Source organism: Talpa occidentalis, unplaced genomic scaffold, assembly GCF_014898055.3.
Source record: "Talpa occidentalis isolate TD23 unplaced genomic scaffold, MPIMG_talOcc4v2.1 talOcc4.2, whole genome shotgun sequence".
Classification (NCBI taxonomy): domain Eukaryota; kingdom Metazoa; phylum Chordata; class Mammalia; order Eulipotyphla; family Talpidae; genus Talpa; species Talpa occidentalis.
The window spans coordinates 149,006,121-149,027,183 of record NW_023602073.1 but is presented as its reverse complement, the minus strand read 5'-3'; the positions used below and the strand labels follow the sequence as shown (position 1 = coordinate 149,027,183).

At 56.7% G+C, this 21,063-nt stretch overlaps 1 protein-coding gene across 3 annotated transcripts in view; it reads right to left on the bottom strand.

Annotated features, from left to right (window-relative positions):
* IGF2R (insulin like growth factor 2 receptor) overlaps positions 1-21,063 on the bottom strand; it is an 88,696-nt gene that overhangs the window by 48,068 nt on the left and 19,565 nt on the right. For all 3 annotated transcript variants that reach the window (XM_037520682.2, XM_037520683.2, XM_037520684.2), the window contains exons 3-10: positions 15,090-15,214; positions 13,508-13,606; positions 9,298-9,430; positions 6,832-6,961; positions 5,318-5,423; positions 2,729-2,888; positions 2,433-2,601; positions 1,411-1,514 (exon numbers count right to left, since the gene is read on the bottom strand). In XM_037520682.2, coding sequence (XP_037376579.1) covers positions 1,411-1,514; positions 2,433-2,601; positions 2,729-2,888; positions 5,318-5,423; positions 6,832-6,961; positions 9,298-9,430; positions 13,508-13,606; positions 15,090-15,214 — 1,026 coding nt within the window. The remainder of the gene's footprint in view (positions 1-1,410; positions 1,515-2,432; positions 2,602-2,728; positions 2,889-5,317; positions 5,424-6,831; positions 6,962-9,297; positions 9,431-13,507; positions 13,607-15,089; positions 15,215-21,063) is intronic.

Genomic DNA, 21,063 nt, shown 5'->3' with positions numbered 1-21,063 from the left:
TACGCACCAGCACCCTCAGGCCTCCAAGGGCTCAGCAAACAGGTGAGTCCTCACTCGGGTCTTGGAAGCTGCCACTTTAAGTGGATCAGACACTCTGTGACCACAGCAGCTGGCATGAAGGGTCAAGACCTGGAGGCAGATTTCTGGTGGCAAAAACCAACCTCTAAAGAAGGGCCCACGACACTTCCTGTATGAAACACATCTGTGTTCACACGTTGATTCGTTCCCTTTCCAGCCACTGACTCAGGTTAGGGCCACTGGGGCCTGAGCCCCCCAGCAGCTCAGGGTCAAGGTGGGCCCACCCATCACAAGGCACATCACACCCCACACTCCCACGGGCCAGGATGATGGTCACACTAATGAACCCCACGGGCACATTTCTGGGACACTGGGGGGAGCCCAGGTCACCCTCCACGCAGACTGTGGCCCTGGCCGTTCAACGTTTAACCCAAACCATGCTGATGAGGCGGCGTCCCTCGAGGACCTGCCATATCATAAACGTGTAAGCAGATCAACAGGGAGCGTGAACGTGACAGGAAAGGCGGGCAAGCCAACTAACTCAAAGGTGGGACCTGAGTTCAGGGGCAGGGCGGGCGTGGAGGGGACTGGGCGCCACGTCGCGGAGGGGGCCTTGGCCTGGAAAGCTTCCCATCTGCTTCCCCATGCTCCGCCTCTCCAGAGCGGCGCCCCCACCGTCGACTGAGCACAGCCCACGTCCCACACAGCTGCTTCCCCAGGCCCCCCACCCTGGCCCCATGACCAAATGGTCAACAGCTCTACTATGGAAACGGACAAAACAAACAGAAAGAAGGAGCCAGGGGGCCCTCGGGGCGGGGCTGCTGCTTGCAGACCACAGCCAGGCTGGAACAGCTGAGCGAGGGGCCCTCTGTGTGGGGCCAGGGCCCTGGGGTCCCAGCAGGAGATGGGCAATGGGCTAGCCCTTGGGTAGGACCCTTCCCCTCTCGACAGAGGCCAACTGTGTCCAAGAACTCCAAGAGACATGGGTGGCATCTCGGCTCTTCGAGTTGCCGGTGTTGTGGTCCCCTGAATGGACTGTCCCCACCAAACACCCAACTCAAGTGGCCCCTGGCCTCCTGCAGCACCACACACACAGCCTCCACCACAGGCAGGATGGACACCAATGGTCACCTCAAAACTGACTTCGTCCAGGAAAGCTGTGTGGCGTCAGCCCATGCGAAGACAGAGCAGACCCACCTGGTGGAAGGCTCCCCCAGCAAGGCCAGGCTGGGTCTGCTCCCAACACAAACAGGGAGAGCAGGGCAAACGCAAACAGGATGTGCGTGCGGCTGCGGTGCAGGGGCGCTTACACCCAACAGCAGGAAACCCCCATGCGGGGACCCCTGACCGCCCACCCCTTGCCTCCAGGAGCGCACGGAGCGGCTGCCTCACCTGCGCTTTCACTGCACTCGAGGTTTATGACACTCATGCGCTGGAAACCAGAGCTGCACTCCTCGCCCCCGGTGTAGATCAAGGTGAGGTCGCCGTCGGAGTACCTGGGTTTTTATAAGAGACAGACACACATGTTGGGGAGAACCAGGTCAGAAACGAGGATTTTCTACATGAGGCCCCGTGCCTGCCAGCGACAAATCACCGATGACAGAGCAGCGCGCTCTGGGGCTGGGGGCGGCTGTGGCAGCCCGGGGGCCGGCCGCCAGCCTCTCACTTCAAAGCAGGAGGCTCGGCAGGCGCTCCTGGGGTCTGCTTAAGCACGAAGACACCCTTGCTCTAATTTTTGGATTTTGCACAAAACAAGTAACACCCCAGGAGCGCTCGGCTCCCGGGCGACTGCCATTAACACCCGGGTAGCCCCGGGGTCCTGCGCGGCCGGCCTTCTTTTCAGAAAAGCACATTTTCACCACGCTGCTGTGAGGCCAGCGACCAAGTTCCGGCTCACGGGAGCCGCACTGACTGCCTTGCCTTACTGGTTGGAGACTTTCAGGCAGTGCTAACCAAGGGCAGCTTCTCCAACTGCCAGAGAAAAACCAAAGCTCCTCAAAAATAAATCGTAGGAAGGGGCCCGGTGGGGTCGGGGGAGGGTGTGGAAGTGCACGCCCGCAGAGGTTTGAACCCACAGCCCCCTGGAGGAGGCGCAAAGATGTAAACCTACTTTACCTCAATAAATGTAATCTGGAAAAAAGATTTTTAAACTGAAATTTAAGATGCTACATCAGTTTTTAAATAAGGAAGCTGTCAAATTCACTTTCTGCAGCTCCTCACAAGCACTGGCTGCCCCGCAGTTTTAACAACAGCTGTGACAAGGGGCCAGGAGCAACAGCACACGGCTCAGGCACAAGCAGCAACAGGCCGGCGTCCAGCAGGAGGACAGCTGCCCCACGGTCGGGGACGGGGGACGAGGCCAAGAGGGGTCGGGATGTCACAAGAACACACAAGGCACTGGAAGCCACACGCACCGGAGCGTCTGATTCTGGCTCCTTCCGGCGACCTTGCGTTGTGAGGGCTGGGACTTCTTCACCTGGCACACGGTGGTGCCCTTCCCACAGACCCCCGCTTCGGCTCCTCCACAGAGATTCAAGTGGAAAGTGTACTCTCCGCCATCCACGACGTAGTAAGGGGGGTTTGCTGTCGGACGAGAGGAGTCGAGGACACAGGTGGCGTCACATGTCTGGGCAGGGAAGTCCCAGCAGACCCTGGTATGCCCCCCACCCCGGCTTCCCCCGCGCCCGCCCGCCTGTCCCCCGCCCCTCACCGAGGAGGCGCAGTGGCTGCAAGTCGATGGAGATGTCGTGCTGCCTGCTGCTCAGGGAGCAGCTCCTGCTCTCCAGGTAGTCTCGGGGGCAGGCGTACTCGGTGATCCACTCCACCTCGAAGCGGCAGTTGGACTTGGCCGTGAGCTTGGGAAGGGTGCCCTGGTGGGAAGCACAGGGAAGCAGCAGAATTCACCATTTAAACCCAGCTGAAGGCAGCGTGTGGCCTTGTTGCCGAAAGCCCAAAGGAAAGCATCAGGTGCCTCAGGACTTCCTGGTGCTGTTTTTGAGCCCCAGCTGCCCCTGATTGCTGCCGCTCAGGTGAACACGAGTCACCCTCAGGCGCCAGCGGCCAGCCAGAGCCCCATGTTCGAGCATCACAGCCTCACCATGTTGAAGGACTGAGGTCCATTTGGCATTTCCAATCCGTGGTGCTGCCCAGGCTGGGCCTGATGCACACCCAACACTGGGCAAGTGGGCTCAGTGCCCCTTCCTAAGAGCATCCCAGGCCCCTGGGTGCTGCATTCCCTGCACGCCTGTTGGCTCAACCCCAGGTGAGGCGAGGGCATCACCCACTACACGCCCAATCCTGCCACTGTGCTGCTGACAGCCGCCTGTCCAGCGGGGTTGTGCTGGCCTGGCACGCGCGGGGAGGAGCGCCACAGCCACGTTCCCAACACAGGGACGCCACAGCCGTCCAGGCACACTGGCCTCAGATCAGGAGCAGCTCTCCTGCTTCTGGGCATCAGCACCTCACAAATGTCTGCCGGGTGTCCGCTACACGCCAGGCACAGCAATCAGCGCCAACTTCCAAACAAGCCACGGCGGAGGTGGGCCAGCCCTGTCTGACTCAAAACCAGTGCCCACAGCACCCCAGCACCCTGCACTTGTGCTGCCGAGCGCAGGGCGAGCCAAGCCCGACACAGGTCACACTCCACGTGCCACTCCACTGTGTAAGAGGTCCAGGGAGGGCAGGTCCAGAGAGCCAGGAGGGAGAAGACTGGAGGCTGTGAGGTGGACAGCTACAGGGACAGACCACACCAGGTCACAGGGTCTCTGTGGGGTGACGGACATGGTCTGTTGGATTGCGGTGGAGGGCGTGGACAATTCCATATATATGCTCATAACCACTCCATTTTCACAGCAGGTCACTATCCCAGTATGTAAATTCAATACAGGTTCACTAAAAAGATCTCTGTTGAACATTTACTAAAATTCCAAAAAGCATCAGCAAGCCCATGCAAATGCCTAGAGCAATGTTCAAGTGTAACGGGAGCACATGTAACATGTGTGTGAACACATGTAACATGTGTTCCAGCCACAGAACAGCTAACTAAGTGGGAACTGCAGCCGCGTGCTCCACGAGAAATAGGCCTGTCTCCTCTCCCCACACCACACAGTCCTCCCGTGGTGAGGAGCGGGAGACTCCCCGGTCTTTCCATTGTGCTGGTGTGAAATGATTCCAGAGTGCAGGACAAACAGCCAAGGGAAAGCACCGACAGCACCTCCTCATGCACCGGTGACAGGTACAGATGCAAGGACAAGACTTCCCGACATTCACACCCAGAACCAAGCCAGGCACTGGTCAGTCAGGTCCTCGAGGCACTGATGGCACGTAACCCTGGACGTGTGGGGAACGGAGCGGGGAGCCGGGAGCCAAGTGCCAGGTACTCTTTGGTCTTTATGCACCCCCACTGTCCCACCCCCACACACAAGCACACACAGGGGTCCAGGGCCAGATGAAACCAGGGCAAATTCCATGTTTGCTTGAGGAGTGTGGGAGGGGGACATGGTTCCCTGACAAAAGAATTCAGCTCCTCCTGCCTCATTCTATTCCAAGAAGGCAGAAAAAAACTAAGGAAAGCCCTACCCTTCCTCCTGGGGGCCCCCTCCTCTGTCAGCACCCCACGCCTGCTGAAGCACTTAGCCAGCCCCCAGGGACACGTGCAGGCCGCTGGGCACGGGCCAAGGACAAACAGGGCTGGGGTCCCCACCCCTCGAGGAGTTTACAACTGTGCTGGAATTGAATAAATAGCCAGAGGACAGAGCCATAAATCAGCCTGAGCGTGAGGAGGGGGCAGGCAGGCAGGAAGGGGGGCCAAGCTGCTCCAGGACCTTCCCTCGGGCCATAAATCCTCCTCCACCAGCGTCCCCGCCACCGCCTGGCCTGCACGATTCCCACCAGCACCAGGTCTGCAGACCAGCTGTCCCGCTCCCTCTCCCTGTGTCTGTAAGCCAGGAGCTATTTTTTCACCTTGCCTCACCCGAAGCAATAATAGCCCCAGAATCAGAGGACTGGGGTTTCACTTGGAGTTCTTCAAATACTCATCCCAATCAGTATTAACTACAGAGGCTGCTTAAATCTGTCCACAAACCACTTAAACTCATCTTAATGCTCTAGTAAAACACCCTCCTACCTGAGCACGCGGAGGGGCCCCTCCACGTGGTGCAGCTGGGACAGGCTGATCTCCCCCATGCACCTCTCCAGGGCCTCTGCTCCATTTCCCTGCTTGCCTCCTCCTGCCCCCGGATCCCCAAGCCCCTGGCCCCACTCACCCCACTTAGCCCTGGCTTCAAGACGAGCCACTCACCTCTCTCCGCTCTGATGGACACACAAACGTGATGGTCACCGCCGGGCTGTGGCCAGCACAGAAGTCCGGCTTTGCTGCCTCCTCTTTCACGTAGCTCAGGACAAGCCTGCGTGAACCAGAATGAGAAAGGGGTGTTACACCCGTCGAAACCACCTTTTTATAAGTAACAGAGTTCGTCTGTTGCCCTCAGCAAACTCACGGGCCCACAGGGGAGGCCAGCGTGGGGCCAGCGTCACACTAAAATATAAACGAGGTCACAGCACAGAAAGCCTTCGTTCATGGCCACTTGGGAAAAACAACAACAATTTGAAAGTAAACTCCACTGAGTATTTTGTTTTGAAAATAAACAAATGAAACGACCAACATGTAAATCTGAAAGCTCTGTTGGAGTAAAACAAACAAAAAACAATTATGAAGGACCTAACAAAGCAAACCAAAGGCCGCACAGCCCAGCCCACGGCTACCCACAGGCGCTCGCTGCTTCCTGTCAGAGGCTCCCCAAGTACGGGGCGGGGAGCTCCTTGGCGCCCTCCCAGTGCTAGCCACGATGCTCCCTCACCCGGAGCCTGGAGCCACCGAGGGTAAGCCGGCCCGGCTCTGTCTGTGCTCCTGGGCTTTTTCACTAAGTCCTCCCAGCCCGAAGAATGACCAAGTTGTCGCCCAGGGCGATGCGATCGGACCGAGTGGTGTCCACCTGAGCCCTCACCCCAGCTCCTCAGTGAGTGAATGTGTCAGAAGCGAGGGCTTTAAAGCAGGGGGTGAGTAAAATTCGTTCCTGGTGCTGGGCCTGTCAGATATGACTGGTGTACTCGGAAGAGATTAGGAGATAGAGTCGCACACCAGGGACAGAGGTCTTTGCGGGAGCTGCCGCTGGCCTGGCGGCCTCCAGAGCAAAGGGAAACAAGCCCTCTGCCCTCGCGCGTGCTCAGACACACACAGAAGGTCCCCAGGGCGGTTTAAATTTAGGTTGTGCCAGTGTTTGCTGGGGACAGAAGTGTGCTCTGTAATGGCCACCCAAGTGAGGTGTCCACCAAAGGCAGGGAGAAAAATCAAAATCCCGATCTAAGTCCACGCCGTGGCCACGTGTGACACACAGGAGAAAAATGTCTCTGCCTGGTCGGGTATAAAGGCGGCAGCGGAGCGGGTGTAACAGCAGGCTGGCTGCAAGGCATGAGCGGTCCCCCACTGGGAACGAGGTACGTCCGCGCCCGGCTGGAAGCCACGCCCCTGCAAGGACTCTGGCGAGGGCCCCACAGCCTTTCAAAACACAGAGGAACGTGGACACATGAGCCACCTCCCGGGTGGTGGGTCTGGGAGCAGCAGGATGTGCCCGCGCGAAGTGAGCACACGGGAGCAAGGGCCGGATCACAGGCTGCGCATGTGCTATGAGACAAGGAGCGTCACAGGCAGGACCAGCAGTGGACAGGCGGCGAGGAGCAGGCCGCTGGACGGGAAGGTCTCACATGCCCAGGACAGCTGGCTCTGGCCGAGTCACGAGTCAAGAGCAGACCCACCTGTTCTTGCTCAGGAATTTCAGGCCGTCCTTGGGCTGGCCAACATCGAATGCCTGGTCCCCTCTCAGCAGGCAGGCGGCAGTGCCCGGAGGGCAGGCTCGCAGTTGCGGGCTTGAGTCCCGCAGTGAGTCTGGAAAACACGATACGTGAGCTGAATCAGCTCGGGCGGTGGACAAACTCTGCCTTGGGCCCAGGGTCCCTTTAAAAATATTATCAAATTTTTGAAACAGTTTTCCTAAGTAACATAAGGTGGCAGTTTAGAGACAAGAAAGAGGTGGGATCACATGCAAGACCTTGAGCAAAGCAGCGGCCCCGCTGAGCCAGCAGCACCGCCCTGCAGGGAGAAGGAATGTGAGGGCCTCCCTCTGCACCTGGCACAGAAGAGCCACCCAACAAACAGGGACTGTTCTGTTATTCATAGACAAGGAATGTGCCCCTTCCCTTAGAGATACACTAACTTCAGCACGATCTCCTGTCAGCTATAAATAAACGAAAAAATGCAGGCACTCCCTGGATTCATGGGGAGGGTGGGAATTCACAGGAAGAAGCAGAGGCAGCTCCGGGGTTGAAACTGAGGGCCCCCGTGTGCCATCTCTGACGTCGGCCTAACTGCAGTTCTCCCCAAGGGCCCCTCGCAGCTCTGGGGGAGCACAAAGGACCACGGGAGACGTGCACGCCGAGGCCCGCCCCAGGTCTCCCACTGGACGCTAGGACAGTCACAAGCACCGCTGCAGCTGCCTCTCTCTACTCACCACCGTCAGCTGCTGCCCCCGCGCTGGGTGCGTCTGCTCACAGCCTGGCCCCCTGACTACGAGCCCCAGGACAGCGGGGGCCTGTGCCCCTGCCGACATGAGCCTTGCAGGCCACAGCTCAGCCAGGAGTGAGAACGTAGCCCGGGCTCAACTGAAGCCATCAAAGGGGAAGGGAGCAGCCTGCCATGCAGAGGCACCAGCTGATGAACAGGAGACACGTCGGGTCTGGCGCCCGTCATGAAATGGCACCCAAGGGCGGGCTCAGCGCACACAGCACCTCTGCCGTGAGGGTGCCTTGGGCCACGGGACGTGACATCAGGCTGCCTGCTAGGTTTGCTGAAAATGAAACATGAAGCAAGTCTCCCCGTGTGCATGAGGCTTAGCAAAACCACAACTGTTGCTGAGGGCTCCAGGGCTGCTGTCAGGCTTGGTGTGAGGCTCGGGGCAATTTCCTGGGGGTGGAAGCAGGCCAAAATGGGGGCACACCTGATGTGAACCAAAGTCACTGACATTCAGCTCCAATTGCCAATAAATTGGAAAAAAAAAAAACTTTTATATAAGAATATAGGCCAGTGAATTCAGATAATCTTCAAAATGATTTAAAAATACAAAACAAAAAAGGCCCAGGAATCGACATGTTTCCCAAACTGAAACAGCACATTATACCACAACTCAACAACCTGTAAGATTCTTCACCTTTATAATGAGCTTGAACTACAGTCATTTCAAACAAAGACTTTGTGCATCTGCCTTCTTCCAGAAAGACGTAAGATTCAGCCCCCAGAACAAAGTCATCCCTGACCACTTCTGGTGAGCAGGGCAGTGGCGTGTTCCCCTTCCTTTTAAAAACCGTCTAGAGCTAACATGCAAAGGGGCACAGGGTTGAGGCACAGCTGCTCACAAGCCTGTGCCCAGCCCCCGCCCCCCGCCCCCCGCCCCCACACCAGTTCTTTTTTTTTTTTTTTTTTAAATTGTTTTCAAACTTGTCCTAGGGCCAAAGTACCCTGTGCTATGTGAAAAATGGGAAGATTAGGAAAATACTAGAAATGATCGTTTCTGTATGGTACATGATAATGTATTGTCTTACAGTAAGCAAATCGTACTCACGGCGCCAGCACCACCAGCACAGCAGAAAAACAAGCCCTGGCCCGGGGCTAACAAGACACAGCCCTTGAAGGGTGCTGGGAATTACTGACAGAGCCAGCAAGGGCTAAGAAAAACTTGGTGTGGTCCTGTTGGGACAAAGGCCACGCACGGAGTTCAGGTAAGTCTGCAGACACCCACGCCTCACGCCGGGCGAGAGCCAGCCGGCACCATCGCCGGGCCCCAGGAGCTGGTCCCCGGCCCTCCCTCCCTGGAAACCAAAGCCGCGGCTCGGGGACACACAGCCAGTTGTCGGACCTCCCTCACCATGCCGGCCAGCTCCATGTGGCCCCGGCACTCCCAGGGCACCAAAGCAACATGCTCTCCCTCATCAGAAGTCAGATTTACTTGAGAACTGTGAACCCACAGCGTCCCACGCACCGGGATGGCTCGCGAGTTCAGATGGACTCAGAATCACTCGAGCAAAGGGCGCACAGAGAGCCCTGTCCAGGACGAGACAGTATCGTGGGCCGAACGAGAGACGTGACACGCGGACAGGAACAAGGGTGGAGGGACTAAGACCTGGCCCCCTCTAAAGAACCCCCCAGGCCGCGCCCACCGAGAATCACACCTATGTCTCTACAAACGTTGATGAACAGAGACATGTCTGGGTCAGAGTCGTCCACCAAGTAACCGCCGCTAATCTTGATCAGCGGGTTTAAGTCGCGCTTCTTGAGGTCCACATCGAACGCGGAGCACGGCACCTGGAAGAGAGGGAGGAAGAGTGAGTCTTCAATGCCTTTTGGGGGCTCTGGCTCAGCCCGGCCCGTGGCCCTTGTCCTGTCAAGCAGGCCTCCTTCTGACGGGTCTACCACGGCCTGGGTGTGCTCCGTCAGCCCGCCGAGACCCTTCCTCGTCTCCCTTCTAACTGAAGAGGAATGCAGGGCGCCCACACCTGACTCTTAGCCCCTGCCCGTCTACATGCCTTCCTGGGTTAAATGCCTCCGAGTGACCCCCAGCTTTTCTTTAAGCCCTGGCCTTCCCCAATCCAGCCCTCGAGAACACCCAAGGCAGGGCTGGTGCATCCTCTGCGGACATAATGCTGGGGTCAAACTCTGGTGTTAACACTGTAACCAAGAGACATGCCAACCACTATGCCTCAGTTTCCCCAGGTGTCAAGTGGGAGCAGTATCTGTGGTTACTTCCTGGGGTTGCCACCCCGACTGAATGAGTTAATGTATGTGAAGCTCTGGCTGCAGGTCCCGGCCAGTCCGACATAAGGGTTATTCACGGCTGTTTTCAGTCACTTAGAAATACAAGAGCAACTCATTCAGCATATTCAAAATGGGCATCTGGTTTGCCCCAAGAAACCTGCTTTTACTCCAAAAATCCCCCATCTTAGCACATTCAGCCAGGTGCTCAGGCCAAAACTTAGGGTCACTCCAGACCCCACATGTGAGCACGTCCTGCCCAAGCCTGAGTTGTCACATCACCCATCCAAATGCCGTCACTCCCTGGCCCAAATGCCCCTGGTTCCAGCTCACATCCCCACCCACCAGCAGGTCTGCAAAAGACCAGCTCAGTCCTTCCATGCTCAGAATCCCCACAGCATCCCAGCCTACCCAGAACCAGACCCCGCCGTGGTCCCCCACCTTCTGGACACCCACCCACCACTGGCTCCAGACACAGGTGGCCCCAGAAGCCCCCTCCCCCAGCACCCAAGGGGCTGTCTCAGAGCGATTAGGTCCTTGTGACATCATCTAAACCGGCTCTCTGCGCCTCACCCTTGCCAGCCAGCTCCCTGCAAGGCACCGACAAGGACTTGGGGGCACTGCTGCCTGCTGGCTTGAGTGCACGCTTCCTGGGGGCCGGGGCTCAGCGGTGCCACACCCTCTGCGAGACTGTGGCAATGCCCAGACCTGAGCACCTGCCCAAGAGCATGTGAGGCAAGTCCCTCCTCAGGGAAGCCAGCACCCCCTCTCCATGGATTTGGGGTACAACCACTCTCATCTCTGTTTTTAGAATCTCAACGAACCCCTTGCAGTTGGTGGAACCTTGTCCTTCAAAAACCCCGCCTATTGGGCCTCCCTGGTGGCACAGGGAGCTAACACCCCGACAGCCTGAGCTCGATCCCTGGCCAGGGAGCTGACCCACATGGCGCAGCAGACCTCTCTTGCCTCACTCGCTGCTCCCCTCAGCAGTGGTGTTTCAGTATATCTGCCTATTCTATTCCCGACTCTGTCTCTGGTGAATCCTCTCACACCCTCACCGCTGACCTACCCCCCAGTTATTATATGCATAAATAAAATAAATCTTATAAAAACTCATCATCCCTGCAATCATCTCCAAGTTTTTCGCTTTATCACTCTCTGTGGATAATTCTCCCAAACTCTGGTCTTTCAGGAAGAAATGATTCACAGGCAGGTCTATTTGCAAAAGCTAACTGCTTAATCTTTAACTTTCAAATTTTTCTGAAAAAGATGGTATCAAACATGTGGGCTCTGACCCACTAACCTTTCTACCCAGTGCTGTTTCCAGAGATTCCAAGGAGTGCCACTGGGTGACATCAGGCAGTTTGTACTTCTCAGAGCCCCGGGGGCACATGAACATATTATCCTAGCAGATCCAGTCTGCCACCGCCTACAGCGCTGATCTCTGTGGAGGGTTGGGGTGCTGGGGTGCTAGAGCACGGGCGCACAGCCCACAGGGTCAGACGCTGGTGCATCCTTCCCTGCCTGCAGAAAGGCGGGGAAAATAGAAGCAAGGGCTTCCTGCCCGCCGTGCTGACTCCAGGGAGAGGGACCCAGGGTCCATCACCGCGTCCATCTGGAATGTCTGTCCACAGCAGAACAAGACAGAACTGCCATCTGGAGCAGTAGGGGCTCGGCTGATAGTCACAAGTGGGGACTAGACGCAACTCAAGCTACACAGCAAAAGCCTCTGAAAGCAAAGGGTGCGGGCCGGCAGGAGGCAGGCAGGGAGGGGGAACAAAAGAATCCAGAGGGCTGGAAGGCACTCAGTTTCACCCAGAGGCTCGAGGGTCCAGTGAGCAGCCCGCAACACCCTGCTGGGCCCGGCGCTCCTGGCCGCCTCTCCCTCCGGGAAGGAACAGGAGACACGCCCAGCAGAGCGCCCCACAGAACTGGAGCGAGCATCGGAAAAACAGTCAAGGCTCCTGGGGAAAATCCTCCCACTTCCTGCTCCATGGAGCAGAGCAAAGGAGACATTCATGAGAGCAGGAATGCAGCAGCCGGGGCGGGAGGTGGCTTGCCAGCTCGCGCACCACACACTAAATCACCCTCGCTGGCGCTGTGTGCACATCAGGCGGATTTATGCACCTCCGGGAAGACTCCAGCAGGCCCGCGCAGAGTGTGTCGGGCCCCAGGAGCGGGAGTGCGGGGCGGAGGTCCACAGTCTCCAAAAAGATCACTACCCAGAACCCCCCGGACCAGCCCGTCACAGCAGCATATAAAAGCACTGCTCTGAGTGGCCAAAATCTTTGCTCTCTGGGTTGTTCTGAATCTGATGATGCAAAACTAACAAATCAAGTCAGAAGATGCCAGCGTGGTGTAGAGATAGAGTGTGCGTGGACACGAATCTGGATAAGTTTCTTGGAGGAATGATGAGTTTTTTAAGCACTTAGTACAACTTCTGAAGTTGTAAGTAGCTTCTAAGGTGTGAGCACGTCTTACTGAAGGCAGAGAAAGGCGAGTAGGCTTTCTCGTGATTGGTAACGGCGACATGAGCACTTTCTAGAACAGCCATCTGCTCCCCAGGCTAACAGCACTCCACCTACCGCCTTCACAGCTTTGGCTACGGGCCCCCTGAGAGGAAGAACCCTTCCACCTTTTTATGAAATTGTGACTGCTGGGCCCAGAACAGGCCCTCGATAAATGAAAACTGAACGAATCAAGCTCCACTGCAGCCCACACCTAAGGGTGCTCCCTGAGGACGGCCGGCCTGCGTGCCACACGCGTCTTTTCATCAGCCTCCGAGAGAAACCAAGTGAGCACAGACTATACCTCTGATTAAAAGCGACAACATAGTGCCATTTGCCAAGACTTAGCACTGCACTTAGCAGCAGTGACGGCACAGCCCCCTCCCAGGAATGGAATCTCAGTCAGGCTGAAGTTTCCCGGCCAACCTGGGCCAGGCAGCCTGCCAGAGAGACCCCTCCCGGGGCCCCCAGGAAGGCGGGCTCCCCTGAAACAAGCCCTTTTTCTTGCTGATCTTGCTCCTCCAGTCTCCATCCCACGCCTGCCTGCCACGTGGGACCCCGCTTCATGAACCCTTGATTAAGGGCCACGGAGTAAATGCGAGACTTTGGCAGTCAGGCAAGGGCTCTGCTGTGTATTCTTTTGTTTCGTATTTGGTTGTTGGGTTTTTTGTTTTTTTTTTTTTTTTGGGGGGGGGGGTTGTTTTTACAATCTATAAAAATGTAAAACCCTTTCTTAGTTCTGGGGCTGGCTCACCCGGGCCTGGAGCTGGGTTTGACCCATGGCTGTAGCCCGTGACGTGCAGCTCACAGCACAGGGAGAACGAGCTGCCTGTTCACCTCCAAAGCGGTGTCTCCTGCGGTGGGGGGAGACACACCTCGGCAAAGCAAGGGAGGAGGAGGCCGGTGCTGCCCCCTGGGATGGGACACCAGGCAGGGCCAGGAGGACGTGCTTCGGGTCTGGACAGTCACTGTCTCCACCATTTGAACAATGAAATCACATGGGACCATCCCTCAAATGACATCCAAAAATTAAAGATTTTACCCCAAAAGGTGTATTTCAAATCTTAACGCTCCCAGATGGTATTTCACAAGCAAGCATATGACCTTGAAATGATCTTGTTACCTCTTTATGGGCTTTGTATATGTCTTTCTTGCAGGCAACAGAAGTCCTCCACTCGAAGTAATGCACACAGCCTGTGGCAGTGACAAATTCGGGAGTTCCCTATTTAAAAGAGAAATAAAAGCAAGGCCCTAGTAACGCTTTCTTTTGTTTTAAAGTTAGAAACAAGCAGAGACTCTCAAGGTAGCAGGGGTGGGAAAGCAGGGGTGGGAAAGCAACTGTTTCAGTTAAACAAACCCAAAAATTCTGAGCCTAAAGCTTCATGAAATCACACTGGAATTTTGGTGTAATCAGTCCAAAACTGTCCCACTGCCCCAACTATGCAAGCACAGTAAGCTCCTGGGAGGGGTCCTCAGAGTGCTTCTGCTCAAACTCCAGCTTCTCCTAGCCAGCGCCAAGGAGTCGGGGCCAGAAAACGTGACCTCATGCTTCCTGTCCGCGGAGGGAGGAGGCCCATCTGGACACGAGCTCCTACACCAGCCCCGCTTCGGACACCCCCGCACATGAGGGCAGCCCCTCCTGACCTTGGGGGGCAGGGCTCCTCCAAACTGGGTCCCCGACATGACAAGTGGGAGCAGGAGCTTCGGTGGGGACTTCTCGCCACCCTCCCTCAAGCAGAGCACCCACAGAATCCTCCTCGATTCTGCTGCTTGATGGTGAACACAGAACTCTTGAAGGAAATTAGCTAAAATGAAAACAGCAGCTGGCTGTTTCTGTAATGGAGACCTCCATATTTCATCCCAGGACAAGAAGATTTTTTTTTCCAGAGGTTTCAACAAGGACGATGGTGCAAGGAGACAGCCTGATCGAAATTAACAAGATAAGTTCTATTTTTAAAGTTCTTCAACTGAGGCATCATGGGCCTGAAAGAGTTCCGGCACCAAGTTCCACGTAAAACATCTATTTTAAATGATAATTCAAAGCAATCTGGTTGCCACATGAGTTTTGTCCATCTTGCTTTTTCGGAAATTTTGAGTTCTTACTCTGCTTAGAGAAGATTCACAAGGTTTCATATGCAGATTGCTTTCCCTAAAGGGTAGCACCTATTTTCTGAAAGTCTATTTCTAAATGCTAGATTAAGACCCAAAAAAATCATGCAATATGCAGAGTATGAACAACATCATGTTTTAAACAATGTGTTCCACACCCCCCCTTCAACACCACGTAATACTCAAAAAGATTGGGAACCCCACAACCCACCGGTCACTCCAACTTAGTAGAAGCAAGGAAGGAAAAAACATTAACACACATCATACAGTCTGCTAAAAACAGAAAATGAAATGCCGGAAAAAGAGGATTTAGGAAGAAAAAAAGCATGCCTGCAACATAAACATAAAACAGCACTTTGAGCTTACAGTCAACTAATCTCTGCGAACAAGTTTTACACAGGACGTGGGTCAAGTTTCACCTGAAAGTTGCAACTCTAGGCTTACAATTTGTTTACTTCTGGGTTCCTCGCAGTAATTTGATGGGGTTTCTGCTTGCTTATTTACTGCCCTGTTCTCCCTGGAACACCACTAGAACAAAATTTAAAGGGGCAAACGTTCTTCACAAAACAAAGGTTGTAGAGGGACTGTGAACTCACCAAGGTTTTCCCACATAGGAAGGTGATGCTGCTCTGGATTTTGTGATTTGAATTTGGCCCATCACAGATGGTGGTTGTGTTGAATTCCATAAGAGATCTGGTTGTACTTTTCAAATCAGAGTTCCCTATTTGAAAAGGAAATATAAACAAGCTAAATAACATTTATAACCATAAAGCTATTTCCAAGCATTAAAAAAAATAAATAAAAAGGGGTAATATAATTCAGCAGCAAACTTAAAACTCTACCCCAGAAGTGTCCATTTCAGGAACAGCACCCCGATCCACTCAGATGTTCAAGCCCCAAACATCTCAGACTGAACCCCATCTATCTCTCATCTACCACATTCTGTGTCTCTGAAAGTTCTAGTAGTGTTACCTCCATCTCAAGCCCATCCACATCTCTTCATTGCTACCATTACTTAAAACCACTCTCTTCCCTGGACTCTTGCAATAGCCACCAAATCGGCCCCCTTACCTCCACTCTCATCTCGCCCCTCACCTTGTCTACCCTCAAGAACATCATCATAATATATAATCCAGCTGCCGAAAGTCTTCAAGAAGTAACCTCCCATGTTCATGCCATAAAATCAAACGTTTTAAAGTAGCCCACAAGTAGGGTGATCATGTCTTAGTTTGTCAGGTAAATTATTATTTTTTAAAGATTTATTTATGTGTAGAAAAGGTACAGGGGGTGAGAATTTCATCAGACACAGAGTAGGGAGCAGAACAGGTGGATCTACTGAAATACACTGTTAAGGGGAGCAGCGGGTGAGTCAGGAGAGGTCTGCGGCGCCGTATGTGGATTAACTCCCTGGCTGGGGATCAAATTCAGGATGCACCAGTGATAGCGCTGAGACTTAACCTCTAGACCCCCCTAGGAAATTATCATAATACTCCAAAATGAAAAGTCTGTAATACCAGTACGATGGTAGTTGACACAGGAACAGATAGACTGAGAAACCAGAATAGAATCCAAGTGACTAGATCAGAGACATAAGTGTGCCTCAAACCTTGATATGTGACAGTCATAACATATCAAATCATTGGGCAAAGAGACCATTCAATACAAGATAGCATCCATTATGGAATTCCAATATGGGGGGCGGCGGGGAAGGATCATTGCCTACCACTGGATACAAAAATCAACTCTAAATCAGTTAAAGAGGTAAACTACCAAAAAAATTAAAACTGTTATGTTTTAAATTTAAATTTTAATGTAGGAAACATTTAAGACTCAAAAGCTCTGGCTAGTAAAAAAAATCAGTAAGTTTGATTACTAAATTTTAAAGTTTCTATTTATCAAAAAGCTTAAAGAAGAACCAAGTTACAAACTGGTAGCTGACAGAGAGCTGTCGCCAAGAACATATCCATTCACATTTTCATTGAGTATGAACCAAAAAATTTGTAATTCTAGGAAATAAACGTCCTGTAAAGAATGGGGGGCGGGGGGGGCGGGAGAAAACACACATCTAGTCACCTTATGGTGAATCTTAATATCAAAGGCAAAGAGAAAAATTCAAAAGCCTTTAGACAGAAAACCATGGATCACAGACCTTAAAAGAGCCAACATAAAAGGGAAAATACATGATCAGACAAACAGGAGAAAAACATGTCCATAAATCTATGGAGACGTCACATCTCCGAGATCAAGGAGCTGCAAACCAAGAGCACGCGGCACCCCAATTACAACCCTTGCACTGACAAGAGGCAAACCCCTGCGGGTGAGCAGACGTGGCCGCCGCGCTCGGCGCTGGTGCAACAACATCCTCTGAGTGGCACCGGGTCTTAAAATAGAACATTCACTGCCCTTGTCCAGGAGTCTGCTCTTCGGGAGGTTCAGGAGAAAACCCGGCACAGACACGTCTACACAACAGGAAACATCTGACAGAACATCTTGTGTTCCTCACATCAGCAAAAGCCTGAAAACAGGCCCACCGTCGGTCAGCAGGTAAGTTAGCTCTGGAGGATCCGCAACATCAAACATTTCACAGGCGTTAAAAGGAAGAAACCAGAGAGAAAGCTCAGCTCGGGCTCCGACACTGTAACACTGGTACCGAGTCTCCAGTGGCGCACAGTGTGACAGACCCTGTCTCTGAAGGTAACAAATCACAGACACAGACTACTGGGAAGGACAGAGGGATTTTTTTAAAAACCGTGTTAGCACAGGAAGTGGGTTAACGATTCCGTCCACGAGGGGGCCAGGAACCGGGGAGCACCCTGACGGTGTTTATGGCAAGTTCCCAGATTTTCTCAGAGATGGGGTTCACCACACTACCCCAAACAATGAAAACACGGGATGCCAGTGCCCGGATTGCAGCTGAGCGTGTATCGTGGGTTGAGGTGACAACTGGTTCGACCCGACGCATCCACCCGGGGTCTTTAAAAAAGGGAAAAGGCCGGGGCGGGACGCCAGCGAGGCGCGCGCGGAGAGGGGCGGGCAGGCCCCTGCGCGGCGCCCCGCGGCCGCCCCGGCCCCGCGCGCACCCCGGGGCGCAGGCCGCAGGGTCTGCCTGCTTCGGCCCGAGACCTCGGGAAGATCCTTTCCTCGCCGAAGGGCGCCGGCGTCCTGCCGAGAATCGAGATTCGGCACCGTGGACAGCGCCGTGGACAGCGCCCGGCGCCCCGCCCCGGGGCGGTCCTGGGCCCCAGCGGCGGGCGGGGCCTCACCCCCGCCCCCCGTCCCCCCCCCCCCCCCAGACCCGGGGAGGCGGGGGGGGGGGGGGGGGGGCCGGCAGGAAGCCAGCGGCCCGCAAGGCGGCCAGGAGGGGGCGCGCACGGGCCACGCCCCCCACTTTAAAGACCCTCCTCCGCGCCTGTCCCCCCAGAAGGCGGCCCTTTCCGGCCCAGTGCGGAGCTCCCGGGGCTGCTGACCGCGGGTCCGGCGCAGGACTGAGCAGGGCTCCGGCTCGGGCCGAGGGACCCGCACCGCCGCCAGCGCCGGGCACGGCACCCTCCGCGCGCCCACGGCACCGCCCGCCCGCGCGCCCGCCCGCGGCACGGACCAGCAGCCGGCGCGGCGCCCGGGAGAGGCCGCAGCGCCCCGCGGCAGACCACCGCGGCAACCGGCCAGCCCGCCGTCCTCCCCGGGCGCGAGCCGGGCGAGGACTGTGGGGCCGCGGCCAGCACGCCAGGCCCACGGCCAGATTCCGAGGACGGCGCCAAATGGGCTGGGCCGCGCTCGCCGGGCCCGCCAGACCGCGCCGGGTCCTCCAGACCGCGCGCCGGGCCCGCCAGACCACGCTCGCCAGGCCGGGCCCGCCAGACCAGACCGCCCTGGCGCGGCCCCAGCAGACCGGACCGCGCCGGGTCCTCCCGGCCGCGCTCTCCAGGCCGGGCCCTCCAGGCCAGGCTGCGCGCGCCGGGCCCGCCAGACCGCGGTCTGCAGCCCGAGCCCGCCGGACCAGGCCGCGCTCGCCCAGGCCCGCCAGGCCGCGCCGGGTCCTCCAGACCGCGCTCTCCAGGCCGGGTTCGCCCGGCCGCGCTGGGTCCGCCAGACCGTGCGCTGGGTCCGCCAGACCGCGCGCTGGGTCCGCCAGACCGCGCGCTGGGCCCGCCGGACCGCGCCAGGCCCGCCAGACCACGCGCCCCAGGTCCTCCCGACCGCGCTCTCCAGGCCGGGTCCGCCAGACCGGGCCGCGCTCGCTGGGCCCGCCAGACCAGGCCGCGCTCGCCGGGCCCGCCAGATCGCGCCGAGTCCGCCGGACCGCGCCGCGCCGCGCGCGCCAGGTCCTCCCGACCGCGCTCTCCAGGCCGGGTCCTGCCGGCCAGGCCACGCACTCCAGGCCCACCAGACGGCGCTCTGCAGGCCGGGTCCGCCCGACCAGGCCGAGCTCTCCCGGCCAGGCCTCGCCGGGTCCTACCGACCCTGCGTTCCAGGCCAGCCCGGCCGCACTCGCCAGGGCCCAGCCGACCCCGCCGTGTCCTCCCGGCCGCGCTCTCCAGGCCTGCTCCGCCAGCCCCGGTGGAGGTCGTCCGGGCTCACCAGACCAGGCCGCATTGGCGGGGCCCCACCAGACTAGACCGCGCCGGGTCCTCCCGGCCGCGCTCGCCAGGCCGGGTCCTGCAGACCAGGCTGCGCGCGCCGGGCCCGCCGGACCGCGTTCTCCAGCCCGGGCCCGCCAGGCCGGGGCGCGCTCGCCTGGGCCCGCCAGACCCAACCGCAGTTGCCGCGCCCGCCAGGCCATGGCGAATCCGCCAGACCGTGGCGTCCAGGCTGGGGCCGCCAGACCACGCAGGGTCCGCCAGGCCACGCGCTGGCCCCGCCAGACAGCGCTCTCCAGGCCGGGCCCTCCAGGCCGCGCTCGCCCGGGCCCGCCAGACCAGGCCGCACTCGCCCGGACCCGCCAGACCCGGCCACGTTCTCCAGGCCAGGACGCGCCAGGTCGTGCCGACCCTGCGCACCCGGGGGCCGGCCCGGCCACGCTCGCCCGTCCCGGCCAGACCCGGCCACGCGCTGCAGCCCCGGCCGCGCCGGGTCCTCCAGACCCTGCGCGCCCGGCCCGCCAGACCTCGCTCGCCCGGCCCGTCAGGTCAGGCCACGCCCTGCCGCCCCGGCCGCGCCGGGTCCTCCAGACCCTGCGCGCCAGGCCGCGCTCGCCCGAGCCCGCCAGGCCAGGCCGCGCTCCGGGGCTGCCCGCGCTCGCCTGCAACCCGCGGCGCGCCCGACCGAGCCCAGCCGAGCTCGCGGCCACTCGACCGCGCTGAGGCCGCAGAGCCCGGCGATCGCAACCTCGCCGGCGGCGTCCGGACCCTCCGCTCGGCCGCCGGCCCCCTCCGACACCTCACTCAGAGCCTGCCAGACGGGCGGGCAGCCCTCTCCGTGCTAGTCACCAATGTGCTGGAGCAAGGCGCCCCTCGCTGTCCACCACTCAGCCCTTCTGTACTGTGTCGTGTTCTTGGAGTGCTGATCCCGTGTTGTTTCACCAAGTTAAAAAAGAATCCTCTGCCCAGTTTCTCCCTCCAGCTACTGCTGCTCATTTTTCTGCTCCTCTTTATATTCATACTCTCTAAAAAGAAATTTCTATTCTTGCTACCACCGATCCCCTCCCCAAATATTCCCCCGGCCCCCTGCGCTGGCTGTACCCACCTGTCCCCTCAGTCACGTGACTCACTCCCTGGGCTCCCAGTCTTTGCTTAAATGTCACTTTCTCAGAGACACTGACCGCAGTGAATATTCCTGAGCACATCCTCCTGAGACCTGCAGCGCTTCTAACTCTGCCCCCTTGTCTTTTCTACAGCCGTGTCCCATCCTGGCATACTGCTGGCCGTTGTTTCCGTCTGCCTCCTGCTCCCCTAGAATGTGAGCTCCATGAGAAAAGGGGTTTTTTGTCTGTTTTGTGATTGACTCGTTCAAATATTTGTTACAAATAAATGGATATTAAATGTTGATTGTTTTAAAATATAATTTTACATATATCTTTAAAAAATTATTTAACCAAGTAAATCAGAATAAAATATGATTTATGCAAATATCCCCATATAGTTAGATTTTCTGTATACAGGACTAAATCCCCTGTGGGGTAGATGTACAAAAGTAGGTTTGGGGAATGTATGTTTTAAATGTTAACATACTGTCTGTCAGACTTTCAGAAGAGACCATAAATGAGATAAAAACAGGAGTTAGAGCCCAAGCTCAAGCAGACAGCATAAATCTCCAATGGTTTTAAGAAACTGAAAGTATATAGGGCTGAAGAGGAAAAAAGATCTTTTCACATTCTTAACAGAGACCAAAATGCGATTCAGCGAGCAACCAGATTAGTTGGGGCAGATTCCTGTGTTAACACAAGAATGTGAAAACGCAAACAGGAGCTGAGGTCAGGGGCGGGCTCCTGAAGTCAAGGATGTCACCTCACCTCCAGATTCCCTGCACCCTCCCCAGGGCACCAGCAAGAAGCCAGGCAGAACCCCAGCGCGGATGGTAACTTCACGAGAGGGCTCGTTACCTCGGTTAGATGGGCGAGGAAGAGGCTCCCTG